This window comes from Rissa tridactyla, chromosome 9 (genome assembly GCF_028500815.1).
Source record: "Rissa tridactyla isolate bRisTri1 chromosome 9, bRisTri1.patW.cur.20221130, whole genome shotgun sequence".
Classification (NCBI taxonomy): Eukaryota; Metazoa; Chordata; class Aves; order Charadriiformes; family Laridae; genus Rissa; species Rissa tridactyla.
In genome coordinates, this window is record NC_071474.1 from 28,072,474 (window position 1) to 28,098,494 (window position 26,021).

At 45.7% G+C, this 26,021-nt stretch overlaps 1 protein-coding gene and 2 long non-coding RNA genes across 13 annotated transcripts in view; 2 read left to right on the top strand and 1 right to left on the bottom strand.

The window, feature by feature from the left end:
* Position 1: 1 nt before the first annotated feature.
* On the top strand, positions 2–8,851 carry LOC128914989 (uncharacterized). Of its 2 annotated transcripts, none has more exons than XR_008468478.1 (3): positions 2–571; positions 3,678–5,939; positions 7,546–8,851. It is a non-coding gene; the product is annotated as an uncharacterized LOC128914989 (long non-coding RNA). The 2 variants fall into 2 exon arrangements; XR_008468479.1 differs by having other exon boundaries at positions 3,678–4,429.
* LOC128914991 (uncharacterized) lies at positions 1,401–22,492 on the bottom strand. Its single transcript, XR_008468481.1, has 3 exons — positions 22,114–22,492; positions 21,849–21,983; positions 1,401–2,863 (listed from the first exon to the last, which is right to left on the bottom strand). It is a non-coding gene; the product is annotated as an uncharacterized LOC128914991 (long non-coding RNA).
* A 176-nt stretch (positions 22,493–22,668) lies between these two features.
* The window catches only part of LOC128914980 (integrator complex subunit 6-like), a 42,118-nt gene continuing 38,765 nt past the window's right edge, over positions 22,669–26,021 (top strand). For 3 of the 10 annotated variants that reach the window (XR_008468474.1, XM_054214728.1, XM_054214729.1), the window contains exons 1-2: positions 22,671–22,985; positions 23,073–23,150. Coding sequence is in view for 7 of the 10 variants with exons in the window: in XM_054214728.1 (XP_054070703.1) it covers positions 22,875–22,985; positions 23,073–23,150 (189 nt within the window). In the remaining 3 variants the exon portion in view is untranslated. Of the gene's footprint in view, positions 22,986–23,072; positions 23,151–26,021 lie in introns of all 10 variants that reach the window. The other 7 variants (XR_008468472.1, XR_008468473.1, XM_054214725.1 and 4 more) reach the window with 4 other exon arrangements.

Consider the following 26,021-nt stretch of genomic DNA (forward strand, 5'->3'; position numbering starts at 1 on the left):
CGCCCCGCCCCGCCGCCACACCCCGCCGCCATGTTGGCCCGGCAGGCCGTGAGGTGAGGTGCCGGGGCTGTCGCCGCCATGGGGGCCGCGTTCCTCGGTGGCTGCCCCGCTCCCCGCCGGGAGGCGGCATGGGGCCCGGTCCCCGCCGGCAGCTCTAGGGCCGGGCTGGGGGCACCGCCGGCGCCGTGGGGAGGGGGTGAGGAGCGCCGCCGGCCTGCGCCCCCTGGGCGGCGAAATGATGGGAGGCCCAGCGACGGGGAGCGGGGGATTCTGTGACCGGCCTGCTCTCTTCTCCTGCGGGAAGGTGTTTTTTTTAAGAGTAATTTATGTTATCTAATGGTTTCTGAGGCATAACGCCTTCCCGAAAGGGCTGGTGGGCCCGCTCATTGTAGTTGACCTTGGGGCCGCTCTGTGCCCTGGCTCGCAGGCCCCAGGCCTGGCCTCAGGTTCCCTTCAGGTTCTCTTACCCCTCTGGGGCTCCACTCGCAGAGGGTGGCCGGGCACCGACAGTCCCCGGCAGGACAGGATGCCTGGCACTCCACGTCTGAATGAGGGGTGAAGCTGGTAACAGGTACAAGGCACATTCGCGACCACCTAATCACACAGTAGCACAGCTTAAATGGCCCATGTTGTCTCTGCAAACTGTTTTTTTTTATTTACTGAATGCGTTTTTATTAAAGTAATCTACTCATGGACTTTAACTCATTTTATGCAGTATCTGCTGTCTATCCAGAATTGAGATTTTATGCAGCATCCACTATCTGTCCAGAGGGCTGGAGCCCCTCTGCTGTGAGGACAGGCTGAGAGAGCTGGGGGGGTTCAGCCTGGAGAAGAGAAGGCTCCGGGGAGACCATCGAGTCCCTTCCAGTCCCTAAAGGGGCTCCAGGAAAGCTGGGGAGGGACTCTGGATCAGGGAGGGGAGCCATAGGACGAGGGGGAACGTTTTCAAACTGAAAGACGGGAGATTTAGATGAGATCTGAGGAAGAAATTCTTGGCTGTGAGGGCGGTGAGCCCCTGGCCCAGGTTGCCCAGAGAAGCTGTGGCTGCCCCATCCCTGGAGGGGTTCAAGGCCAGGCTGGACGGGGCTTGGGGCAACCTGGTCTGGTGGGAGGTGTCCCTGCCCAGGGCAGGGGGTGGCACTGGATGAGCTTTAAGGTCCCTTCCAACCCAAACTGTTCCATGATCTTTGTTTTTTTTGTTTCCTGACTTGGTCTTTTAAGCCCTGTATAATTAAAAAAAATAAATAAATGCAGCAGCATAATCGCCACCTAAAATCAGTCCCAATTTTAAGATTATTAATGCAGCAAAATATTTTTGTTGCAAGTCAGGTGAATAATTAAGATTTATATTAAGCCATCCAGTCAGCAGGATTGCAAAGCCTTTATCCACCAGTGAAATGAACACATTTCTATGGTGAAATAAACACAGCAGCCATTAGCATTTCACAATAACATCATGAAACAATCCGGGACAGGAAGTAACGTATTTAATCATGGAAGACATTAAATAAATTTTTTTTAAAAATTCCTTATGTAACTTAGCCAAGATGCGTGTATTAACACTCATCTTTTTCCCAGTACTTCCTTCGGCAGGTCTCATAGTTGCTAGTTTCAGTCTTGCAGCCACAAATTACATAATTTTACAGTTAAATTATTATATATAGAAATTACAACCTTGTCAGAATTTCTGAAAATGCATGCAGTGAAAACTAGTAAAATACTGTTTTTGTTTCTTGACAAGTGTAAATCAGCTCATTGAATTTAACATCCATGTTTAAAAATAAACTGGAATTCTTGTTTTTAAACACTATCAGACTTCAGCCTTCAGGATACATTCAGAAAATTACTATGTTTTTACTGAGTATTAATCAAATGTAGGGTGTTTCTGGTTGTGGAAACCTGTCTCAGGAAAAGCAGCAGACATAAACATGCTTCAGAGATATTCAAATTAATGATAAACAGAATGATCGAAATAGAAAAAACATAATTTAAAATGGCTAGACTTAGAAGCACATTAATTAGACAAGTTGATATTTTCAGGTTCATCCAGCTCACTTACAAAGAAAGTTCAGAATCCATAAAAGCAGGTTTTAGGTTTCCCTTTATAAGTTTCCCAGGATTCAACTTTGTTTTTTCTGTCACGCATTTACTAGCGTTTACATCCACTGGCCACCTGTTGAAAATTGGAAATCACACTGGTCTCCTTCCTCTTCCACCCATCTATCACTGCAGCTTGTTTCTGGGTTATTTTGTTATTTTAAAAGCCCTGTGCTAACTCCAATTAAATGTGAAAACCATTGCATGCATCCGAGTGGGAGTCATGTTTGTCTGTCCTTGTTGCTTGTGCCTGATGCCTCGGTGAGCACAAAACCCACATTCCTGACAGTTGTGCAATGATGTGCCCATGAGAGAGATTATGCCCCAGCCCAGACTTTAAGGTACGGATGTGCCATCGCTACGTAACCAGCCCTGGCACACGCAGAAATGTTACAGAGCTGTGTGATGAACGCACCAGTGCCGAGCTTTTTGGTTTGGGGCATGCACAAAGCCTGGCTCGGCACAGTGCTGCTGCTCTTCTCGCTGTCTTGCCAGTGTGGCTCTGTGCTTTACGTGGATGAAAATCTTACCGAGAGGATGTCTGTGAGCGTGCCCACGTGCCACGTGTAGGGGTAGACTCTTCTGCAGGGTGGGAGGTGGAGGCTACTGCCGTGTGTGGCGGTAACTAGAATTAGATCTGTGGGAAGTTCTCCCCTTTATCATTAGGTTATTTTGCTTTCTCCTTCTCGGGCTCCTTTATTTTTCCTGAATAATTAATTACTTCTGGGATGGGAGGCAGATTGAGGTTGCAGTCCTTGTTATGATGCTGGTAGACAGGGAAAAGATGAGAGGAAAAAATGTGGATGAAGAAGTCAGAAATACAAATGCAGAGGAGCAGAGACATAAAATGCAGTAGAGAATCTGCAACAAGTTAGTCAGGTCGCTTTAAGTGTGATCTGAGGTGTAAAAAAAATCTCTTGCTGTAGCTAATGTTTGGTCCTCTGATTTTTTACCTACCTTGGAAACCACTGCGAGTTACCTAAAAGTATTGGCTAGGCTTCTGTTACATAAAGTATTGCCTCCTTGCAGCACGAAACCTGAGCCGAGGCTGCGGGTATGGAATGCTCCTGAATGACTCTATCATGGTTTTGGTTGCTGTGGTGATTATCCCTCTGTTTAAATACTTTCTGTGGGAGATTCTCAACTCGTTTAGCATGGAGAAGATTTTCTTAAGTTGTGGGAAACACAGCGTTATGCCCGACTCCTGTAATTTTCACACTTGATCAGCAAAAAATTCCGCTTTATCTGGCATGGCGTAAGGATGTTGTGTAGTACTTAGATACAGAGGGCACGGCAGTGGGGTTCTGTGTTTGCTGTAAGACTGGCACATGTGTGATAGCGGTGCGGCTGGAGGGGCTAGCTGCAAACACTCTGGGGGGGGGCCTCCTGTCATGAACTGTCAGGCTGAAGCAGTTAAGACAAAATAAACTGCATTTTTACAAAGTCTGATAGGAAAAGAACTAGCGCGCAGACAGGAGAGAGCGAAACATTTTATATATCTGAGTTTTGCCTATAGCTCTTACTGCATGTAATTGGTAATCGCAAATGTTCTTTGTGTGATATTTTGTTTTTCTTGACAGTTGCCGTCTCCATGGCACAACATGGCAGATCCTCTTTGACTTTGAAGGAACTCAGGAAATGGAGTGACGTATCTGCATTTCCATTCACGCCCGTGTTGTGTTGTTTTTATCTTGTCTTTCTGTAGACAATTATTTGAGTTTTCTTTCTAATTACTACTAATATATTAAGTCTTCATAAAAGATTTTTTTTTCCATTTTAAAAGGCTATCAAAAGAAACAAAATACTGCATTCCAGCTACCACCTTAAAGCAGCGTACATGTTCTGACTTATAATAGAAGCAGGAATTGCTCAACCTAAACTGTCCAAGCTGTTCTTGTAACTCCAATTCACCAGTAAAAGGTTGGGTTTTTTGACTTGCTTATGTGGCAGCTTTTCAAATTTCCACCCCCTAGTGGCAGCGTGCTGTATTCCCATTTCGTGTCGCTAGGGACTTCAACGCACTAGCATGCATCATGCATTTTTTTGTGTCAGAGGTTAGACTGTTTGTTTTCATGACTAATAACGTGGACCTTGGGAGCCACATATCTAAGCACCGTTGAGGAAATATCTAGAGCTCTGTTAAAGTGTAATCCCTTTCAGGACATGCCTGTACAGGAGAGGGAAGGCAGCTCCAAGCATGCTCTGCCCGTGCTCCACGCTGGCTGGAGGCAAGCCACTGCCACCTTACAGGTCATTTAGCTCTGCTCTGCCCCTGCTAACGAGTCCCTGAGATGTGCCCGTGGTCACAGTGAGCGCCGCGTGCCAGACAACTGTATGTGCTCTATAAATATAAAAAGATAAAATGATTTGGGGAAAACATAGCCTGAAGCATAGCTGTCTTTAAAATACTACATGTAAACAAAGGCAGGTTTCATGCATGCTCTTTCTGGAGAACAAGGCCAGCGTAAGATCTGAGCAATCATTCAGGTCCCTCTCAGAGCTTGCACGACACTTCAGACAGGTATCGGGGTTCGCTTCCTTGTACTCTGTGTCTTATGGTTCTTCCTGACGTATGCCTTGCTCCATGAAGCCGTATGAAAGAAGCCATAATTGAGTCTTAGACACCATGGTATTTATAATCATTTAGAAACCTCAGAGAGAGGAAACACTGAGAGTTTTATAGGCAGTCATCATCTTTATGAAGTGTAGGATCTATTCCTGCGTCGTCTGTAGGACCCTGCTGAGAATCTCCATTGTCCCGCTGCAAGCCCAGCGTGGGCTCTGCTTCTTTCAAGGATGTGCGCATACATCTCTTAGAAATAAGCAGTTATGGTTGTTTCATTAGACCTCTAATAACATCTCTATTTCATTTTCCTTCCAAAGATGTTTACTTCAGTGTTGACACATATTTATAATGTCATCACAAAAGTAAGAGGCTATCCTGTCAGATTTACAGCTATTATAAAATACGATGCTATCTGCATACAAATGGATGGTAGGAGCCCTACAGACATTTCCCCTATTATTACTGCCTAAGGAAGCAATAAAAATTTAACATTTACCATTGGGAAACACCTGCAGAGATTAAATTAAAACTAGATTATATGCTTATCAGTTAAATGTTACAAAAGCAAACTCTTTAGAGATTAACATAAAAATCATTGTTATCAAAATCTTATTAAAAGCTTCACGTATTCCAATCCATTTTGCACCTCTGCTGCTCAAGCGTTCTACGTGTGCAACTTGTTAAGTCTTTGTGCCGCTGTGCAGCGGAGAGGCAGGGCGGCCTCACCGGTGCCTTTGCCGTCGGGTTAGCAAGTGCCTACACCGACGTTTAAGTTTTTCTTTAAAAGCTGGCCATGAGTGCGGTTTGTCCTTCTCTCCCTGATCCCGGCCCCTCTCCGAAGGGCTCTCCACGTTGCACCAGAGCATGGTGCCGAGGAGTGCTCCAGGCTCCTGTGGGGAGTTCTGCTGGGAATTACTCTGGAAACCACCTGTCCTGCCTGCTGAACTTGTTCCTTATTATGGTCAGCGGGACAAAGACAAGGGATGTAAACCAGGCTGTAAGTGGAGAACAAGAAGGTGTTGTTGCTGCCAAACAAATGGTCTCGTGTTTGGTTCGTGCAGCCTTTGGTACGGTGCAAATGCGCTCCAGAACAGAGAGACCTGGGAAGTGAGCAGGCCAGAGTTCTCTCTGAGATGGAAATTCAAAAAGCTTCTGGATTTGTGCTTTGCTGCCACCAACAATTGACAAGTTCACAGTGCAGGTCATCTACCTGCGCCGACTGGAAGAGGACCCCATCAGCATAGATCCTACCCATTCTTGATTTGCATGCACAGTGGTGAGAGTTCATTTCTCCATCTGGTGTTAATTACAATGACTGCTTTGACTCAAGGCATGAGGAGTGACCTGCCTTGGGCACATTCTGCACTGTGAAACTCCGCAAGAGCCACATACCCAATCACTTACATGAAGGCCCAGGCCAGAAAGAGCTTTGATTGTGGAGACCCTGCTGAGTTTGGTGGATCTGGAGAGTGGGACACTAACAAGAGATTGAGATCATTAATCATTGATATTTTCACATTGACTGTGAAATTAGTCAAGTCATGTAGTTCACCAAAAGCCACGGTTTCAAAAATCTTTCTTCTGCAGACACATTCGATTTCGGGACCTCCTGGCCATTTTTTCCAACTCCGTGCCATCTCTTGTTGCGTCAGCACAGACCGTAGCACTTAGTTAAGCGAGTAAGAGGTGCGGGGTGGAATCCAACTTAAAAAAACCCAACAACTTAGGCTTATAAAAGTAGACACAATAGCGCATAGGCCAATAGGATGGGGGATGCAGAGCCAAAGCGTAGCCGAAGATGAGCAGAGCAGAAGAAAAAAGGTCTGCGCAACCATGGCCAAACATTTTAAGTCAGAAGAGTTTGCTGGCCCAGCTGATTTTCACTGAAATAGGTTAGGGAGTGTTCAAACAAGTATATCCAGCTCAGAGGGGTGGTAACCTATTGCGGGGCAATGCTCACCAGCCCCTGGGCAGATCGGGGGAGGACTCCGCTGTCGAAACAGCTGGGGTTGGGAGGAGAGACGGCTCCACGGACAGACTCCTGGCACTGTCACAGCCGTGTGCCTCCTTCTGTGGAGCTGCCCCTACAGCAGGGGCAATCCATTCGTTAGCAGTTTTATAACAAGCTTTCCTTTGAGGAGAGGTCATGGACATAGCTGGTCACTTCAGCAGAAGCCCTGGGCGCATCTGAATCCTGTGTGTGAGCCCACATGCTGTCATTTGATTTGGCCAAATTACAGTATTTCGCTTGGAAAGGCCTGCTCACGTCTCTTGCTCAACTTTCAAGCTCTGAGCAGGGCGAATTACCGACGTGGGGATTTAAGATTTCATTTTTCAAAAATGATGCCCATTTTTGTATGTACATACCTATATCCAAGTGTAGAAACTACTTCACTGCAGTCTGAATTTTCCATAGTCATTATGCTAAGTAATTCACTTCTACTGCCACTAGAGGTATAACATTCACTTGAGCAAATACCAAAGGAAACATTTAGTTGGAAGCCTTGCCTATATTAATATTTAATTTTTCAAATAATGTTTTTGATCTGGGTTTTTTTGGAGGCCTCAGCCTACTTTGCCTATTCCTGTTGGGCAGTCTTTCTTTTATTGAACTACAGCTGACGGCTCATGAGATGAAATGCCACTTTGTGATTAAAGGGTACAGAATTGAGTGCTCATTTAAACTGCATAAAAAGCTAAATTATAGTATCAGTCATTGTATCAATCATCTGCGACTGCCTCATGTGCAAGCTTGTACCAACACATTTGTCTCATTCCACGTCGTGTGTTGTTCTGGTGCCAATTTAGATTTATTCTGAAATGCAAACATAACAAAATTTATTTAAAATTAATTTCCTTTTTTTTTTTTTTTGGTGTGACAGCCAACTCTCAGATATGACCTCCCTTCTGAAACTCATGAAAATGTCAGTGGGGATAAGGAGAGCGGCGAAGGTCCCGTGTGTCTGCTGGGACTGGCAGGAGAATTGCTGCGGAACCCGGGGTCTGATCGCAGTCCTGCGCAGTCCAAGGGGGGCGCTCAGCTCAGTGGTGGGGGGATTTTAGGGGGAGGCAGATGTTGCTGAATTACGCCCAGCTACAACCCTGTTGGAGCATAATCTCTGTCTCTTTGAAGTTTGTACCTTTCTTTCAAAATTTTCTGATGTGCTGCCCTGGTTTGTGCGACACAGGGCTAATTTCTAATGCTTTTCTTTTCTAATGCTGCACTTTTGAGACTCTAGTGTTTGAATTTGTTAAAACATTTACTTTATTGCCAGCTCTGTGGTGTGGGTTTCAAGGTCTCAGTGTTTCTGAGCTCCCCAAGTGCAGGGATGAGGAGGAGCAAGACCTGGGCACTTGCCCCAAGCTGCCAACAGGGTTATTTCATACCATAAACGGCACATTCAGTATAAATTAGAAAGTTTCCTGAGGAGTGCTCACTATTTTATAATGTCTGGGATCCTGAGAGCTTCTTGCCCCGGTGCCGGAGCCCTGAGCCCTTCCCTTCCTCCCGAAGCCGCAGCGCTTGCAGGGTCCCACACTGGCTGTCCCTGCGGGGAGTGCACGGCTTCTGCTGGTGGAACAGGCTGAGTATAGTCCTTGTGTATTTTATATTGGTATCAGGATCAATACTGGTTCTTTAGTATCTTTAATGTTAATTACTTAGTCTTATTCTATTAAATCTGTTTATATTTCAACCCTCGCGTTTCCTTGCTTTTTCCTGATTCCCCTTCCCAGGTGGGGAGGGCTCATCAGGTGAGAGAAAAATTGTCTGAACGACAATAAATGGTTGTGGGTTCCTCAAACCACAACACACGCTCAGAGCAGGGCTCTGCCAGCTGGGCTCGCTCGCTTTGGCTTCCCACCGCGTTTCCACGTGCTGCTTTTCACCCTCCTGCTGGGCTCTGCCCCAGCAGCACAGCCCAGCGAGCCCCTGGCCTGCCAGCCCCGCAGCGAGCTGGGGTGACGCGAGACTCAGCTGCGAATCTCTTCGCAGAGAGCAAGCCCCAAAAAGCACCTTCCTGCCGTGTTCTCCTTCAGGGCTGCACCCACCTCACTCCAAAGGGAAATGGAAAAAAACCCCAGGAAATTCCACGATGAACGCTCCTTCACTGCTTTCGTGAAGTTTAGTTTGTTATTTGGAGTAAAACGGCAATGTTCAAAAATAAAGGCGTGATGGATAGATTGAAATGTCTGCTTTAATCTACAATCTATTGTGCTGTGATATTGTGTACCCCGTTTTTATAGGCACTGTGCTCCATGTCATTATTTTGAAGGGAAAATATCGAAACAAGACACCAGATGCTCTCAGAATTTTTGCTTTTCCCCTAAAATGGAATTTTCACAAAATTACTGATTTCTCAAAGCATTTAATTGTAATAAAAGTGGGCTTTTGATGGGAAAGGTGTTTCCAGTGTAAGTGAAGCTCAGATCCTCATAAAACTTACGGCCAAGTTGCTCCTTCCCCCAGCACACTGCTAACAGCACAGCTCGGTATAGACAACAGAGATATTACACTTGATGTATTCTTAGTTTTAGTTTCTTCATGCTTTTTGTAGTAATGCTGATAAATTCAACTGAGTCTTATTACACTCACAAGAACGTTTTGACTAGGAGAAACGGTGTGCAATTGGGATACTTTGGATTATATTAGGATAAAAGTCGATAAAGTAATATCACTGAAATTATAGCAATGTGAGATAAAAATTGGATCCAGTGAATTTATTGAAAGCAACAGCACTGTCTGACCGTACTTCTGCCCTATACACAGTCATTAGCAAGACCATGCCATTTATTTACAGCTTCCCCTTATTGCACACGCAATTTTAGGCAGTAAATTTGATGGCAGAAGTCTGATGAGTGCAGTTCACTGGAGCAGTTGTGTCCAGAATAATGTTACCAACAGGCCGTCGCGCCAAAATCAAGAGAGCGGGTGACAACTTTTTATGCTTTGTCCACAATTTTGATAACTCTTCCCAATGATACAGTTTAGTGTCAAGTTGACCTTTATGCTTTCCACAGGTAAGGCAACAGTTACATAAAAAGGATGAATGAGCAACAACAAAAGAGGAAGGCCGGGATCATACAATCTGACAACTGAGCTGCGTTTCTACTTGACTGTTTCAGTAAAGCGGGCAGCACTCAAGAGTAGTCTGAGCTCATACTGTAAGTAAGGAAATAGAGGTTCTGCTCTTGATTCTCCCTTATATTCCCTGTTTAAGTCATTTAAGACCAGACTACAAATGCCACCTAATTAAAAAGGCAGAAAGTGTAAATTAAAAAAAAAAAATATCAAATTTCTAACCAATAGTCAGCATTATGCCTACTGGTGAAGAAAAGGAGGCAAGCAGCAGTCATGGTGATTTTCAGTGACAAAAGTGCCTTTGGCTCCTACTGCTCAGACTTTGATTTCGCCCTCAGTGAATGAGAGTAAAACACACCATGCGCAGCGTGTTGGATGTGAGTTAGTTTATGTGACTGTTAGCAGTTGGGATTAGTATTTGTCACTGAACCAAAATATTGGCAAGTAGGCGAGTTAATAGGAAAGCGTCACCGTTTCTCAGTCTTGCTGGTTGTTTATGCTCCCCTCTCTAGTTTTTGCTGAGCTACAAAAGTCTTGACTTTCACGCAAAGGAATAGTTTAATTATCGTTAGAGCTGCATGAGATGCCCATGACTATGGTTGGGCAGAAGGGTTTCACTCTGTTATGATCCTAAATGAGATCCAGGCTCTTTCAGAGAGCTTCCAGTCTGGCGATACTTGGATTTAACTTCACCCTGAGAAGCCCGGGAGAGATGCTGGACTTCTTTCCTGACTCTGAAGGACTTTGGGGTGGACACTTGGGATGGCTTGAGACGCTGGATAAAATTCTGGTCCCCTTGAGGGACTAGCAAATAGTCCCTAGACATTGAGGCCAGAAATTTGTACTTTCTTCACTAAGTTTTCTGAAAATTGTTGTGTTTGTCCCTCCCTCCCAAGATTCCAAAGGAAAGGGCATCTGTTGGAGAAGCAGGTTGGCCTCCATGCCACTCAAGCCCACTGAGTTTTCATTCAGCTGCTGTGTTTGAGGCCTGCCTACTTCTGATCTTAACTGTTCCTCAAATATCTTCAGAACTAACAATGCAGAGTATCGGCATTTGTAAATTCGTGGAGTTTGCTAAAGCAGCTTGCTTACAGTTTCGTTGACCTTGGCAGCAATAAACAATAGTGTTTTCAAAGGGAGGACTGAGTTTCTCTGTATGTTTGTTGTGCTACTTCTTGGGTCAGGATTTTTTCCCACTGTTGTCTGTTAAAAGTTGTGTTATGGCCTGTGTGACATGGTGACTTATGCTGAAGTCCTCTGATGTCTTTTGGAAATGCAACAGAAGCCATTTCCAGCCCATGTCGCAGGAAATTTGCATGTTCCTATGAATAAAAATTAAGATGAAGGCAGGGTGTGTGGGAAGACCTGGTAGCGACAGAATCGTTCCTGGCTGTTTTCTTGGCTGGAGAGCAATCGCAAAGTGAGGATTTTTACTAAGCTTGTTTGGATCCTCACAAGTGGAATTTGGCAGGAGGCGGGATGTGGCCGCTGCCAGCTGCCTTAATGAGTTATGTGTATGTTCCGTACCCCTGTAAAACTAATGATGAGGCTACAACAAGAAAATAAATCTGAATAGGAAGGAACAGTTAGCAAAAGCCTAAAGTCCACTGCCAGCAAAGTCCTTTTTCTTAGATGGGCTTGCTTTATTTTAATGACATTAGGGAAAAGCTCTGTTTTGAGACAGAAGGCATAGTGCAGACCTGGCCTACGAAATTAGATAGCCCCTTTCTGCCTATCTGCTGGGAAAAGGAGCAGCTGAGCATAATGCTCACACACAGGCAGTTCTGTATACTGTTTCAAGAAAAGCTTTGAAAAAAGATAAGATTCTCATTTTGTACTTTGACAAAGAGTTACACTGACAGCACAAGTTTCCATCTTATACTTGCAGCAGGTACAGCAGTTTTCCCTGGCACTGCTGCGGCACTGCCCTACTAATTTTATCGCCCCCCGCTGTTTGCCACATCGCCAGCTTGGGGTAGCCAGGGGTGCTACGGATGTGCTGGTCCTGGATCCCGGGGGCAAAGGATCCACAGGACAGCCTTCCCAGTCTCTGCAACCAAGCGGCAGCTCCAGGAGACACGAAGTAAGAGTCCAGCTTGATAACAGATATCCCTTGCTGCTTTTGTTTTAAAAATAGTAAACCAGTAAGAAAAATATTATGGTTGTATCTGGTATGCAGCAAGGCTTTCAATTTGAGTTTCCTTACCTCCTGAGCTCTCTACATAGCCTGTATTTGACCAGTGGCTTGCAAACGTGGCAAGGGGAGGGTTGCAGGAGTAATTAGCTGGCAGCCTGTATTTAATTAGCCAGGAATGCCCTGGCGGTAGCTGCATTCCCTGTGGGAACCGTAGCCCATGTAGCCACAGGTGCCGCCTGCGCTCTGCGGACCCAGGGACTGCCCTTCCTGCAGCGGAGCCACAGCTTGTGCTGGGTATCACCATCAGAACAAAAGTCTTTCTATTTTCTGTTCATTGCTCTGCCGGTGATGCAGGCAGTATCCTTGGATTTAGGGCCCTGCTGCCCTCTTGGTCTTATCACAGATAAATCCCTGGTTGTCAAAATCTCGGTGGATTCATGTTTTTTTTTATGCCTGTGTTCGATTAACTCTTTGAGGACAGCTGGGCCTGAGTCAGACCAGCATCAGCTGCTGATCTTACCGAGTTCATCTGGAGTTCCAGGTGATTGATACCTCAGAGAATTAAGCTCAAAGTGCAACCAGGCTGGGCTGCCTAGAGCTAAAATACCCCAGTCAAAGACCATTAACTGAAATGCTTGTGTTTTCGCTGAAATTCTCTTTAGAAGGCTGAGGCTGATTTTTCCTTTGTTGCCCCTGTTCTGATGTGTTGTGCCTTGATGCACTGGGATGTAATATGAATTATTTTTTTAAGTAGTCTGGTGGCTAAAGAACCTCTTTAGTACTAATTTCTAAATCAAAAAAAGTTAACTTCCATTTTTTTGGTCATTTTGGTTTTATCAGGTGACTGCGGTTGCCTGGGACGTGATTCAGGTAAGCTCCTGTTATGTGTATCAAAGGGTAATTTATGGTTTCAGTTTATTAATTTATGCATTTTGTCTAATTGTGGCTCTTCCTAAAGAAAAACAGAAGCCTTTTTAGACCTGTGCTTCTCTTTGTACTTGTTTTCCTTCTGATCTATGCTTTGTTTTCAAGACTACTTTTCAGTGTTTTTTCCCTATTTTGCTTCCATATATCTATTCTCCTGCAGTTTTCGTTTCTCTCCTGCTCGTGTTGCTTGCCCTGCGTGAGCGCCGAGGAGAGCTGAGCATGGGGAGAGGAGTAAAGGGTCTGTGAGTGCTCAGTAGGAAGGCCCAAAGCCTTGGCACTGAGATACCAACCCTGAATGGGCCCAGTCCAGCACCAGTGACTCTCTCCCCAGGAGGACCACGTTAGCAGGGGTGCCAACAGCTTAGGATCCCCCTGCCTTGGTGCAAGAATACCACTCGCCTTATATTTTTGATTTAGTGTGCTCCAAAGCTGGGAATACAAGTGCTATATGGAAAACTTGAGTCACTGGTGGCTTGTTGCAGATTTCCGCTGTGCTGGACTGTCACAAGGCTTTTGTGGTCCCCCTGTTGAATTTTCAATCCTGTTTCCTTTCTTGTCTGTATGAAAAGTCTGTGCCCAGCACCAGTCACTCACCATGTCCTGTTCCCTCCTCTCTCCTCTGCTGCTTTCTCCTCTCTATCCTGCCTTGCTGCTGTGTGATAAAATGAGGGAGCAGGAGGTGTTGGGAGGAACTGGGAGATTGCAGGTGGGAGATGGAAGGGGCGGCAGGAGAGAGCAGGGCTGCTGGGAGGTGAGGACCAAGCTGCCCGGCCTTGGCTGGAGGATGCTGTAGGGTGTACGTTGTGCAAGGCTGGAGAAGTGCTGGGGTGACGAATGAGCGTGTTGTGACATGGGAAATCGCTGGCACAAGCTCCCACTTAATTTGGATTTTCCTTGCAAACACAATGGGTTGAGCTGACTAGGGAATAACTGAAGTTTGAAAATGTTTCTGACTCTGTTCTGAAATTGTTTGGAAAAGAATTGGCATTATTCTAGCTTATTTTTAAAAAAGGCTGGGCATAATCATAATTGGAAATTCTTGTCTTTTATAAATGTTGCATAAAAAAATCTCTTATTGCAGTTACTATTTTTCAAAATGAAACTGAGTGACTTCAGGGTGGAGTTCCTCGTTTTTCTTTCTGTTTGTTTGTTTTTCCTTGCTGTCTGAGGTAAATTGTTACTTTCACTGGGTTACGAGAGCAGTTGTTTGGTTGCCTCCTAGTCTGTCTGTGTGGTTTTTTTTTTTTTAGATAGTACCAAATTATTATTGGGGACTGGTGGAGCTTTTTGACCAAGAATGGAGCACAGCTGCATTTTCTACCCTTGGAATATGAGATGCGGAGGCTACAATTAAATACCAAAACACAGGATTAAAAATTTCCTGGTTTTAACCTGAGATTTGCACCTCACTAGAGAGAGCTAACGCAACATTCTCTCCCTGCACAACTCTTAAGTGTGGTTGCTGCAGGGATACTGGTGGGGAGGGTTGGATTTGTGAAGCTGTGCCAGAAGCATCTCCTGTCCTGGGAGGAAGCCTGCTTGGAAGATGGAGAGGAGCCGAGCAGGAGAATGCAGAGAACCGTTCGCTGTTTGTTACTGATGTGCAACGCTTGGCCTTGTAGCTCAGCGCTGAACCACAGGAACTGCCACACTGGTTCCAGGAACAGATGCTTAGTGATGAAGAAAAAGGCCACGTACTGAATCATCTTCACTTGGTGTCTCCTCCCAGCTTTGGGAAATCAGCTGGGTAAGGGTTTGAAAACCCAAATGTTTCACCTAAACTACTGTTATTTATTTGCTGTTGATCATGCTGTCCCCTATGAATTTCTTTAATGCCTTTTAAAATCCATTTTCAGTCTCCACAACCTCCCGAGGCACTGACTGCCACAGTGCAATTATGGACGGTATGAAAGAGTACTTCCTTTTGGGTGTGTTTGTTTTAAACCTGCTGCTTAATGACTTTGTTGGATGCCCCCTCAGCTTTTGTACTGTAAGAGAAAGTGAACAATTATTCTGTCTTTACCTTCTCTATTCAGCATTTTATAGACTGCTATTGCTTCCCTCTGCAGTCATCTTTTTTTTTTTTTTTCTCCCCCCCAACCTGAAGAGCTCTTGTCTGTTTAATTTCTTCTTGTAGCAAAGCTGTTCTGTATCTCAAAAAAGATAAATGTGGGCTTTTTATTACTCCTCTCCTTCTATTATCTCTCAGACAAAAGTGTCAAGGAAACCTTATACAGGAATGCCATAGTTAAAAGATTCTCTGGTGCCTCTTCGTGCCAAAATAATTAGCTTTCAGCTGTTAGAAATTGCCAAAAGCTTCTGAAAGGATGTGAAAACTTTGTTCTTGTAACCCTCTCCAGTTTGAGGTTGCCTTCCTATCCAAAACTAGGTAAGAGCACGCAGCAAGTAAACAGGAGAAGTGTCTGGATTTGAAGTTCTCCTTCGCTGCCAACAAACCTTCAAACTTAATACACAAAACTCGAGTGAGCCCAAGGAAGTGACAAAATCAGGACCTGAGAGATCAGGAAGTTCAGTAATTCAGTCTGTTTTGAGAAAGGTCAGCAGCGCTAAACAGGAACAAATATAGCAACTCCAGAGAGAGCAGATGATTTTTTATTTTTTTTTTCCTACTTAGTCCAGAATAAGCACAATATCTTCTATCGTGCGTAAATCTTAAGAGACGGAGGAGTAAAAGAGAGAGCACACTTCTATTTTAAATTTCTATATTCCTATCTGTCATAAATACTCCATTTGAGAGAGGCAAATGTCTTCAGATCGAGGTGCAAGCATCTGCGGGGAACACCTTGCTGCCCTTTCAGTCTGGTGAAGTCGCACGGCTCTTCTACCTCGTGCCCTTTTTTGCTACCCTGTCACATTCAAGCTGACTCTTCAAGACTCTGCACACCTATTTCTTGCTTGCTGCCGTGTCTCAGTTCTTTGAGTTTCCCATCTGGTGTGCGCGGCTGGCAACGCTGCTGCACTGCGCTCTCTGCTCCTGCCATCGCCTTTTTTCATGCCATGACACAGAGAGCTGCTCTCACAAGATGAGGTTGTGTCCCTGCCTAAGCTCTTCCTGGAAACTTGTTTCTTCCAAACACCTACCAGATACCTCGGGAGATGAGCCTTTGCTTCCTCTTCCACATTATTTATCTAGAAAAAATAAATATTGATGAATAAAAGGATCTTTGTTTTGTTCTCCCGTGCACTTGCTTTTTGCTGAGTTTCCGTCTAAGCTCAGCAGTGCTTCTTGGGCCTTTCTCTCCTGTCCTGCCTTGCTGTCTTGTTACCACCCACTCATTAGATCATGTCTGAAATTAGCTTGCGAGAACTACAGGGCAGGGTTGATTTCTCTCGCCTCTTCAGTGAGGGCTTGGCACAGTTTTGAGTGGTCTTGAAAAAATAATGAAATCAACAAAATAAGTCCTCGTACAGCTGGGGAAACCAAGGTAGGGAGGCCAGGTACCTGTGGAAGATGCTGGTGACGGTCTGTGGCAGAGCCACCAAGTGCTCATGTGGCAACAAAGCTTGTGCTCCAAGTAGGTAATTCTGTCCACTTCTGTAACTGTCTTCCATGACGAATACTTATTAGGATGAAATATTGGATTCCTTTGAGGGGAAAAAAATTATTTCATGAAGAACGCTTCTGGTAAAATGCAACACTTATTGCAGTGTTTTCTGTAGTAGTTCTAGGGTTTTTCTGGCAACAAAATGACAATAAAATAAACATACCGATGCCATGAAAGAGTTCAGTTTCAGTAAGGTGATGATGATCTGTTAAGGTGATAATGGAAATGTTAATATTTATCCCTAAATAATACATCAGATTTCCAGTTTGGAACCAGTAACTCGATTTTAGGTGCTCTCATCACAGAGTTAACATCCCATGGAGCTGCATCCCTCCATGTTTTGGAGACTGTCCCTAACTTTTTATTTTTTGAGACCCAAGGTGCCATGCCAGTGGAGGACAGTGGGTGTTCCTGGTGGAGCGAAATGATGCTGTGGGCTGAAAAGTGACTTGCAGAGCTAAAATTGGAGATCGCTGGGTCTGTAAGAGGGCTGAGGCTCCCTGAGACTTGCAGCAGGGTCTGGTCTGCTCTGGATCAGGCACAAGCAGGATGCGGAGTGCACAGTCAGGTCAGGTAAACTTTCTCTGTAGGAGATACTTTGAACTCTGTAAGGGAGAATTGCTGGTGCAGGCAAGCCGTGTATATAGTAAAAAATTGTAACTGTGTCCAGAAATGAAACAGCCAAGCGTGGCTTTCCCTTTATGATGAATCCTGTCTGTTCAGAGCAGGTCCCCAGTCCATGAGAATATTCTTTGTCATAAAATAAATGCTGATAGGTAACAGATGAAGCAATATTCACTCGGTGGCACGCATGTGTGTACCCTAGGCTAGGAAAATAGCTTTCCTAACCAGTCCCTGTAGGCTCCAGTCTATTTAAAAAACGTATGTTTTCATGTATCAGTTCTGGTAACGATACACTACATTTGCGACTCTTCCTCTCAGAAACCCAGGCAGAAGGATGTAGTTTTCATCAGAAGAGGCAATTTTTTAGTCTGTCTTTATATTTTACCTTGCAGAATGTAATAAACCCCAAATCCTGCTATTTTGCACATTCATTTAATTCATATTGTTGCTTTCCACATGGGTAATACTTTGGATTTTTTTTTTTTTAATAATGCCTTTCATCCAAAGATCCCAAGCTGATTTGGCCTGATTCCCAGGTACAGCTTAGCAACACTTAGCATAAGACCAGTAAAAGGAAGTAACAGGGAATTTCATGCAGTTCTTGGCTGGCTGTCAATCCAAACGTACTGACAGGTCGGAGCATCCCCGGACCGTGAGCCCCCGCTTCCCGCAGCTGTGACTGCCTGGTGCACATCTCTCCTGTCTCAGAAATCCCTCTCCCTTTCCTCCCGTCTTCCCCCCAGAACAAGCTCTGCTGTCTCCCAGCATTTATGAGAGAAAGAGATGATAAATCTTTACGTGGGGAGAACTTGGTGTGACATGTAGGGTCTTTTTGCTGGGGGACCCACCCCCTTAATCTGATATTATTTGCTGTTTGATCACAAAGATGCACTAAGCCGAAGCACACACTTTCAGTTTTGTATCTCCCTGCGTATGCATAGGTATGTGCATGATTTTAATTCTTTTTCTCATCTTCATGTTTAGAGTAACTCACTTCTCCAGTGTGCTAAATTTACCAAGAAGGTTTCAGTTTCTTTTTCAGTACCCAGAATGTTTTTCAGACTCTTATTCTGAATGTTGTTTCTTCCTTGGAGAGAGTCTTGAACTTTGAAACCAGCTCTCCTATGGAAAGCCTTGCCTGGCTGGAAACTTGTTCCAGTTTGGTTTGCTGTTCAAAGTACTGCTTTGTGTATTCATTTTTATGTCTCCTCGGGGACATTTTGTCAGAATTTTGCTTATCTACCATTATTTCAAAACGACCCACCATCTTAGGCAACCAATCACTTCCTCATCCCCTTTTCATGGGTCTTTAAAGCAAAATGGAAATTAAACTGTGCCTGCTGTTACGCAGGCTGTGGTGATTGGGATTTTACCTTTGGACCAAGGGCAGTTTTAGCTGCGCCCACATAAAAACCTTGCAGAAAGAGGAAACGTACTCTGTCCTGTGCCCAGCAAAGGGTTAACTTCATTGGGGAGAGGGAGAGAAAATCGCCCTGGCTGGACTCTGCCCCTTTGCTAATAGGCCTCTTTTTCTGAAGCGCATGGAAGACAGATGAAAATCTCGGAGTTGCCCTGAATTATTTTCCTGAGCACACAGCTTTCTCTTTTTGTGGTTAAATATGACAGTTATAGTGCAGTATTTATGCACAGTCAATAAATCGGCAGAAAACATGCTGCAGTCAGGGCATGAATCTGTAGTCTGTTCCTTATACTTTAGCTGAAAATGGAATTCTTGAATTCGCTGAAGCCTGTGAAAAGAAATTCAGGTGCACATCTCCATGGGAGACTTAAGCAAAGTCTGGCAGCCCACAGTAATGGGGGATTTGCACCTCAGCTTTCATCACTGTCCTCCAATCTGCAAACCCAGACTCCCAAAAGGCATCGGAAAGGCAAGTTTTGGATCAGACTCCCAAACTCTTGCTTGTCTTTATTAGAATGATTGTAGAAAGGAGATGGAGCAAGTAAAAGGGGCCGAAATCTTTAAAGGGTGAGTTACAGTTTTGTGGAAGTTTGTAGCATAGTTACAAAATAGGAGGGGAAAAAAAAAAAAAGGTGCTGCTGAGCAATATCCTGGAAAATGCTAGTTTGCCCTTTTTTCAGAAGGGGCTGTGTGGCACACTGGCAGAAGCAGCCTGGCCTTTTCTGGCTTAAGAGCAGCTTAACTGCTGATGGGTGACAATATTTAGCCCTGATACAGCAGACAATATCGAAGGACTTGATTTCGCTCAGCTTCTGCCATCTTAAATATAGTTCTCGGTACTCTTACTCTGCCATATAGTTACTGGAGCTGAGAAGGAGAAGTTATTATTTAGGACAGTTTCTTGCCTTTCATACTGGAGTTCAGCTGTACACAAATTCTTTATGCAAATAGGGGATTTTATCTTTATGAAAGGGACAGAATAGAACTGTGGCTGGCTAAGAGCTAAACGCTTCTGAATTCTCACTGTGGTACTGAAAATTGCATCTTGTGTGGTGCCAAGCTAGTCGTTTAGCTCTGGTGGCAGCCCCTTTTCTGTATGATAGGGATAATGCCTCCCATCATGGGATGGAATCATCAGTATTTTCATAGTGATTTAGCAGTGACCGTTTCTGCTCTGGTTTGAAGCCTTTTAAATCAAGCAGGAAAGTCATCAGGGCAGCTGTGTTACAAGACCAAGACAGGGAACCATAGAAGCGGAGGGAGGTTTGAAGGGCTTAGCTGTTGATCCAGATTTTAAGTAGATAATTTCTGACTAAGGTATCAAGTGTGCCCCAAATTCAGATGGCTAATCAGTGCCAAAGCTGACCTCCTTCAATGCCTATAGGAGCATAGCTAGCGTCTCACAGGTATATTACTCCTTCCGGTCAGAAAGCGGCTAGGTAAGAAAAAAAGTAACAGATGAAGCAATACAAAAGCGTTAAGAAAGGAAGATTGTTAGAGCTAAAATCCTGTTAGAGGCAACAGCTTAGATGTTAAGCTGTGTTAGGACACGGAACAGAAAAATAAAAAGTTATCAGCACAACAGGGAGAAATACCACTGATCTGTTTGGTCAGAAATTGACTGAAATGCTTCTTCCAGAATTATGTTCCTTTTTACTGTGGGATAGAATATCTACACAGGAGCTATTTCAAAATATTTAATTATAGGAGAGCTTAATCTGCAGTAGCTGTTCTGATTAATTTCCCCATAGAGACAATCTCTTCAACTATTGCAGTTGAAGAAATGTAGATGAGTGTAATTTCAATTAAAAAAACAAGAAAAGTTTAAACTTTATAGATGTAGCAAATGTCTGCTGCCATATCTTCCAGGTGGTCAGCACTGGAAGCACAAATTGTATGGAGGAGCAGTAAAGAACCACTCACGTGAGCTGCATTCATGCACATTAGCAACTGTGGTGTCTGTTATTTTCAGGAGTAAAAAAAGTCTCATTAAACTAAAATGTCTTGCACTGTGCCCAGAAAATTGCTAGACTTCAGCTCTTGTGGTGTCCAGCAGGAGCAGGCTCCAAAAACCAAAATCCTCAACGAAAAGGGAGAGTTTGTGGGCCTTGCCTGCTGCTGCCCTTGGAAAGGTCAGCCTCTGAAATGGGAAGCGAGAGAGTTTCGTCTTGACCTTTAAATACTATGCTTGGATGTAAAAGAAGTGGCTTTTAGGTATCTGGCAGTCTGGAGAAAAAAAATAATATGGTAAGGGTATGAACTTGTAATTGTTTAGCATTTTGTGTAGTCTGACTTGAGGACGCCGCAGGACGCAGGGCCTCTAGGTTGCCAGTTCGAATTGGCTGAGCTCAGCTGGAGCCAAAAGTTAGTCTCTGACCTCATCTGGCTGATGCGAGAGAAATGCATAGGTGGCCTCATCAAGTTCTTGGTGCTGGGACCTAACAGTATTAGCTGGCATCTTCTACCAATAGTTTAGTTTCCATTCAGCCTGTAGCAAATCCAAGAGCTGTCTTTCCAGACTAACGTGCAGCAGTATAAAAATATGGTATCTGCATTTCTGTCTTATCTATAGAGATTCAAATCCTATTTCTTTCAGTCTGACTCCATTCATGTGCATTAATCACTTGCATAACAATATTTATCTGTTTATCCCTCCTGGCATTTCTGCTATGACTGCTAAAATTCAGAAACCTTGATCGCAGTTGCACTCGTGCATACGCAACTTATGGAGAGAGGCTGGAATGGAAAGTGTCCACGTTTGACAGTACTTGCTTTCAAAATGAGCTGCTTTGCAACTATTAATTTATCAATGTATGGTTCACTAAAATCAAATAATTTCATGATGTTACATGAAAAATATTTGCAGTAGCTAAGATTTTTGCAAAAGCAAAGTGATGGTTGGGCCTGATGGTCTCAAAGGTCCCTTCCAACCTAGTTCATTCTATGATTCTTTCTAAAACCAGGACAGAGGCTTGCCACTGTCATATATTTAGATGCTAGGGTTTTTTTGGTGACAAAAGTGACAAGTACATCCCTGAATTAAAGGGATTAACATGTCTGATTATTTTTATCAAGATGGGTAATCATATCTTTGCAAGCATTCATATTTTGTAATGCTTTGTAATGGGGATTTTAGAATTCACCCGTGGTGGTGTGAAACAACAGTATTGTCTAAAGGCTTCTCAAAAAGGGAGTGAAAGCTGAAACCGACTCTTTGCCTATTGTTCAAATGAACAGCCAAAAAAATACCTGCGGGAAAAGCCTTTGAATGTAAAAGCGTTGGAAACTGTTATCAGTTACTTAATTATTGTTTTAAACCTGGATTCATGTTGACAGTGCTGCTTTTGTGTGTCTTGGACTCGGTCCTGGAAGCGGGCAGGCTGCAGGAGCAGTGGTGGTGCAGAACCTTTGCTCACTCTCCTTCCACTCACCTGCTTCCAGTCGGCAGCAGCTGCTCGGGCCTGTGCGTGCAGGGGCCTGGCCTGGCCTGCTCCAGGGCTGAGGCCTCCAGCTTTTTTCCTTGGAGCAGGACACTTCTTTCAGACTTTTTTTCTTTTCTTTCCTTCCTGTGTAGGAAATAACACAGGGTTTTATGTATTTTGTTAATTTGTTTCCATCCTTCCTCCATCCAGGCAGCGTGAGGTGCCCTGAGGATGGTGCGGGACGCCCACACCCCCTTTGGAAGATGGCTGTTACCTGACTGGGAAACCACTGCACGTGGAGGCCTGACGATTTAGTGCTTAAGCGACACCGCTGAAGGCCAGAAAGAGAGCGATTATACCACTGGGTGATTAGCCGAGGTTCCCCGGGGCCAGCCTACACCTCCAGCCCGCTCCCCTCAGCGCCGGCGGGGGCAGTAGCCGGGCCGGGGCGAGGGTAGGCCGCAGCGGGCAGGTGTGAGGCAGCGGTGTGCGGTGACTCAGCCGTAGGAAACGGCCGGACGGTTAGCGACGAGGGGAAGACACAGGGGGACGGACCGCGTGTGTGTGTGTGTGGGGGGGGTAACGGACCGTGAGGCGGGGCCGGCACGGGGTTCCCTCCCCACGGCGCCCGCGAGGTGGGGCGGCCCCTGTGGCGGGGGGCGGGGAGCCCCGCGGCGGGGCGGGGCCGGGTGACAGGTGCCGGGGGGCGCGCGCGCGCGGTGGCGGCGCGTCCTCCTCCCTGCTCCTCCCCCCCATCCCTGTGCTCCTTCATGAATATGCAAATGTGGGTATAATTGGCAGCCAATGGCGTGCGCGCTGGTCACATGGTGCTGGTGGAAGCTGAGGGGAGAGAAGTTGAGTCTCGGCGCACACAGCAGCTCAGTAACGAGCCGCAGCGGCCGCAGCCGGAGCCGAGCCCAGCCGGGGCGGGCGCACGGGCGGGCGGGCGGCCGGCCGGGGGAGCGAGTGAGCCAGCCAGCCGCTCCCCCCCTCCTCCCCGCGGGGTGCCCGGCGGGCCGGGGCTCTGCCTGGACCATGCCGATCCTCCTCTTCCTCATAGACACGTCCGCCTCCATGAACCAGCGGGCGTATCTGGGCACCAGCTACCTGGACATCGCCAAGGGCGCCGTGGAGATCTTCATGAAGGTGAGTGCGGGGCCGAGGGGGCCGCCGACGACGAGCCGGTCGCCCCCCTTCGCCCGCTCACGCTGTTTCTCTCCCCTCTCTCTGCAGCTGCGGGCCCGGGACCCGGCCAGCCGCGGCGACAGGTACATGCTGGTTACCTTCGATGAGCCGCCCTACTGCATCAAGGTAATAACCGCCCCCCCGCCGCCGCCCCGGAATACCCCGCCGCCGCCCAGGGCCCGCCGCGGGGCCGCCTTTGGCGTGGCGGCGGCGCGGCGCAGCCCCCGTCCGGCCCGGCGGCGGCAGCAGCAGCCTGTGAAGATGGCGGACATTTTGCTTTTGTATGGAGGAGAGAGGGCTGAGGGCGCTGCTGAGATGGAGGAGGAGGGGGGGGGGAGGGAGGAGGAGACGGACGGGAGCGTGATTCACCGCCCCGGCCCGCCGGGGGGGGCGGGCGGCCGGCCGCGCTCCGCCTCCCCGGCCGTTGCTCGCCCGCCTGCCGTGAGGCGGCGGCTCCGGCGGGGGCCGCGCCTCGCCTCAGCCTCCGCTGCGGGTCCCGGCCCCTCGCCGGCCGTTTTGCCCCGGCAGCGGAGGTCGTGCCCCGGCCGGGCTGCGGGGACACGGGGTTAGGGCAGGAGGCAGCGCCCTCCTCGCCCCTGCGGGACCCCGGAGCCCCCCGCCGCCCTCTCCCCGGCAGAGCTGTGGCTCTTGGTGTCAGAGGCAGCGGGGGCTGTTTTCCACCTCTGTGAGGCAAGGAGAAGCGGGTGTTGGGGTTCCCCCACCCTCCTTCCCTCCCTCCGCACGGTAACCCACACCGGTTTTGTGTAAGGTGCTGGTAACTGCCAGCCGGGTGGACATCTCGGTGTAGGGGTTTGGTGAGCTGGAGTCTGCCGGGCTGGCATCTCTTGTCCCCCTTTTCTCACTCCCCGAGATCAAGGCAAACAGGGCCATGCCATCTATCACGTCGACTGTGCCACGAGGTTGTGGCAGGAGGAGAAGAAAATCGGGGCTCTGTGTCACTTCAACTGTAGCCTTCAACTTGCTGATAGAAACATCTAACTTAATTCAAAACACTTCAAGCATGCCACAGAAAACATCATCCCTATGGGAGCTTTAGAATCCTCCAGAACAGTCCTTGGTTAGAACTATGTTTGCCATGACCTGTATAGTAGTTATCGTAACCATTGGGCCTTAGACCCATACTACAAAGGCCAAAGAGGTTTATGTAAAAATTTGTTGCTGGCCATTCCAGAGAAGAGAGAACCCTTTGTAGATACCCCAGCTAAAACTTCTTGAAGAGAAGTCCTAAAAACAGTTGTGCTCACCGGTACTGTCTGCTCACATCTTTGATAATGAGGAAACTTAATTATCAAGAGCTATGAATCTTGGCTCCTTTCATCAGCAATGTATTTAAACAAGTTAAAAAGTACAGCCTGCCTTCTGAAATGACAGAAGTGATTTAGTGAGTCATTATTTATTGTTTGTTATTGCACCTTTCCCTTTCGTTTCCTCAGAAGAAAGTGCAGAAGTTATCCTATTTCTCTGAAACCATCCTTCTTGAGTTACAGAAACCTACTGTCTGTCAAAAAACCTAGGTCTGCCATGGAGAGGTTTTTTTTTTTTTTTAAGACATAATGCACATGTCCTTTTCCCCATTCATGTTTATGGCTGGATGCAAAACCTAAATCTTCGTTGTGCCAATGTTAACTGTAGATTTCTTGTGTTAAGGGTTTTTTTCTCCCTGTTTTGTGTCAAATGTTTTACAAGTACACCTTTACATTTGAGGAAGAAACCTTTCCTCTGCAGTGATAGCAAGCATACTGAGGATTTAATAAAAAGAAAAAACCAAACAACTCTTCTGCTGGAGGTCTGCGTGGTAATGCTACAGGTTATTACCATATATATATACTCGGATTTGCTGAGGAAGATCCCTGTGTTTAATGAGCATCTGTGTACATTCTGATGTGCCAATGAGCATCTGACTGTGTTCCCAGTTTTAGTAAATAGTAATTGAAATAAATGGGACTGTGTGATACCCATCCTAGTATTGAATCATGTTTGACATAAAGTAAATAGCTAAGGGAAAGAAAAAATATTGTGGTTCTTGTAACTTGGTGATGTCTCTTATTAGAAATTTATTTTCTGCCTTTAGTGTGCTGATTTTTTAACTGGACCTTAAACAATCTTAAAATATTTTTTTTCAAAACTTAGCAACTTGTTTAGGAACAGGCTGCAGATCCAGTAAATATATGTTTGTAGTAACTATGATCACAACTCCGCTTCAACTATTACGTAAAGACTTCATGGCACAAATTAGCGTGGTTAGGCTGTCATCCTGTCTCTTACTGGAGCAGAGAAAGCCTTACAGCAACAACCTGGTTCTTCCCCTGTTGTAAAGACGTATTCTCAAGACCTTTTACTGGTATTTATGATGCCCCTCTGTTGTATTTTCTAACAACCAGGAGAACTTTCTAGTCTAGGCCAAATTTCATAGGTCTTATAAGCCACGCTTGTAAAAGAAAATTTAGTTTCTTTGCTAATGCTGCTGTAGTTAGATACTTTATCTCTCTTGATTTAGAGAAGGAGAAAACAAACTTGACGAGTGAATTTTTCAAGTCTGCTTTCCAAGTATGTGCAGTGTTGGCTGGTTTTGGTTAGTGGCTGCTTTATCCTCTTGTTTTCTTTATGATTTACACAAATTAAATTATATAATCTCACAGAGAGTTCTTAAGGTTACGAGTGAAGCAATTAACGGAAATAATCTTGTTGTGGAGTTGAGACCACCCAGAAGGTAGAAGGTCAGCTTGGAGCAGGGTTAACTGTGAGATGAGTGCATTGTTTTTGTTTGTTTCAGAATTCGGTTACCTGTAGCCTTAAAGTATTTTAAACCAGCAGCGCTGGTTCCCTTTTGATGGACAAGAATATCTCAAGAAAACATCACGCATACGGTGGTATTGTGTTAAGTGAAAGGATCCTGCTATTGCATACATGATTTTGCTAAAATCAGTGTAAGAAAGAGGATGTTTTTGGAACTGTCTTCAGTATAGAGAGTTTGAC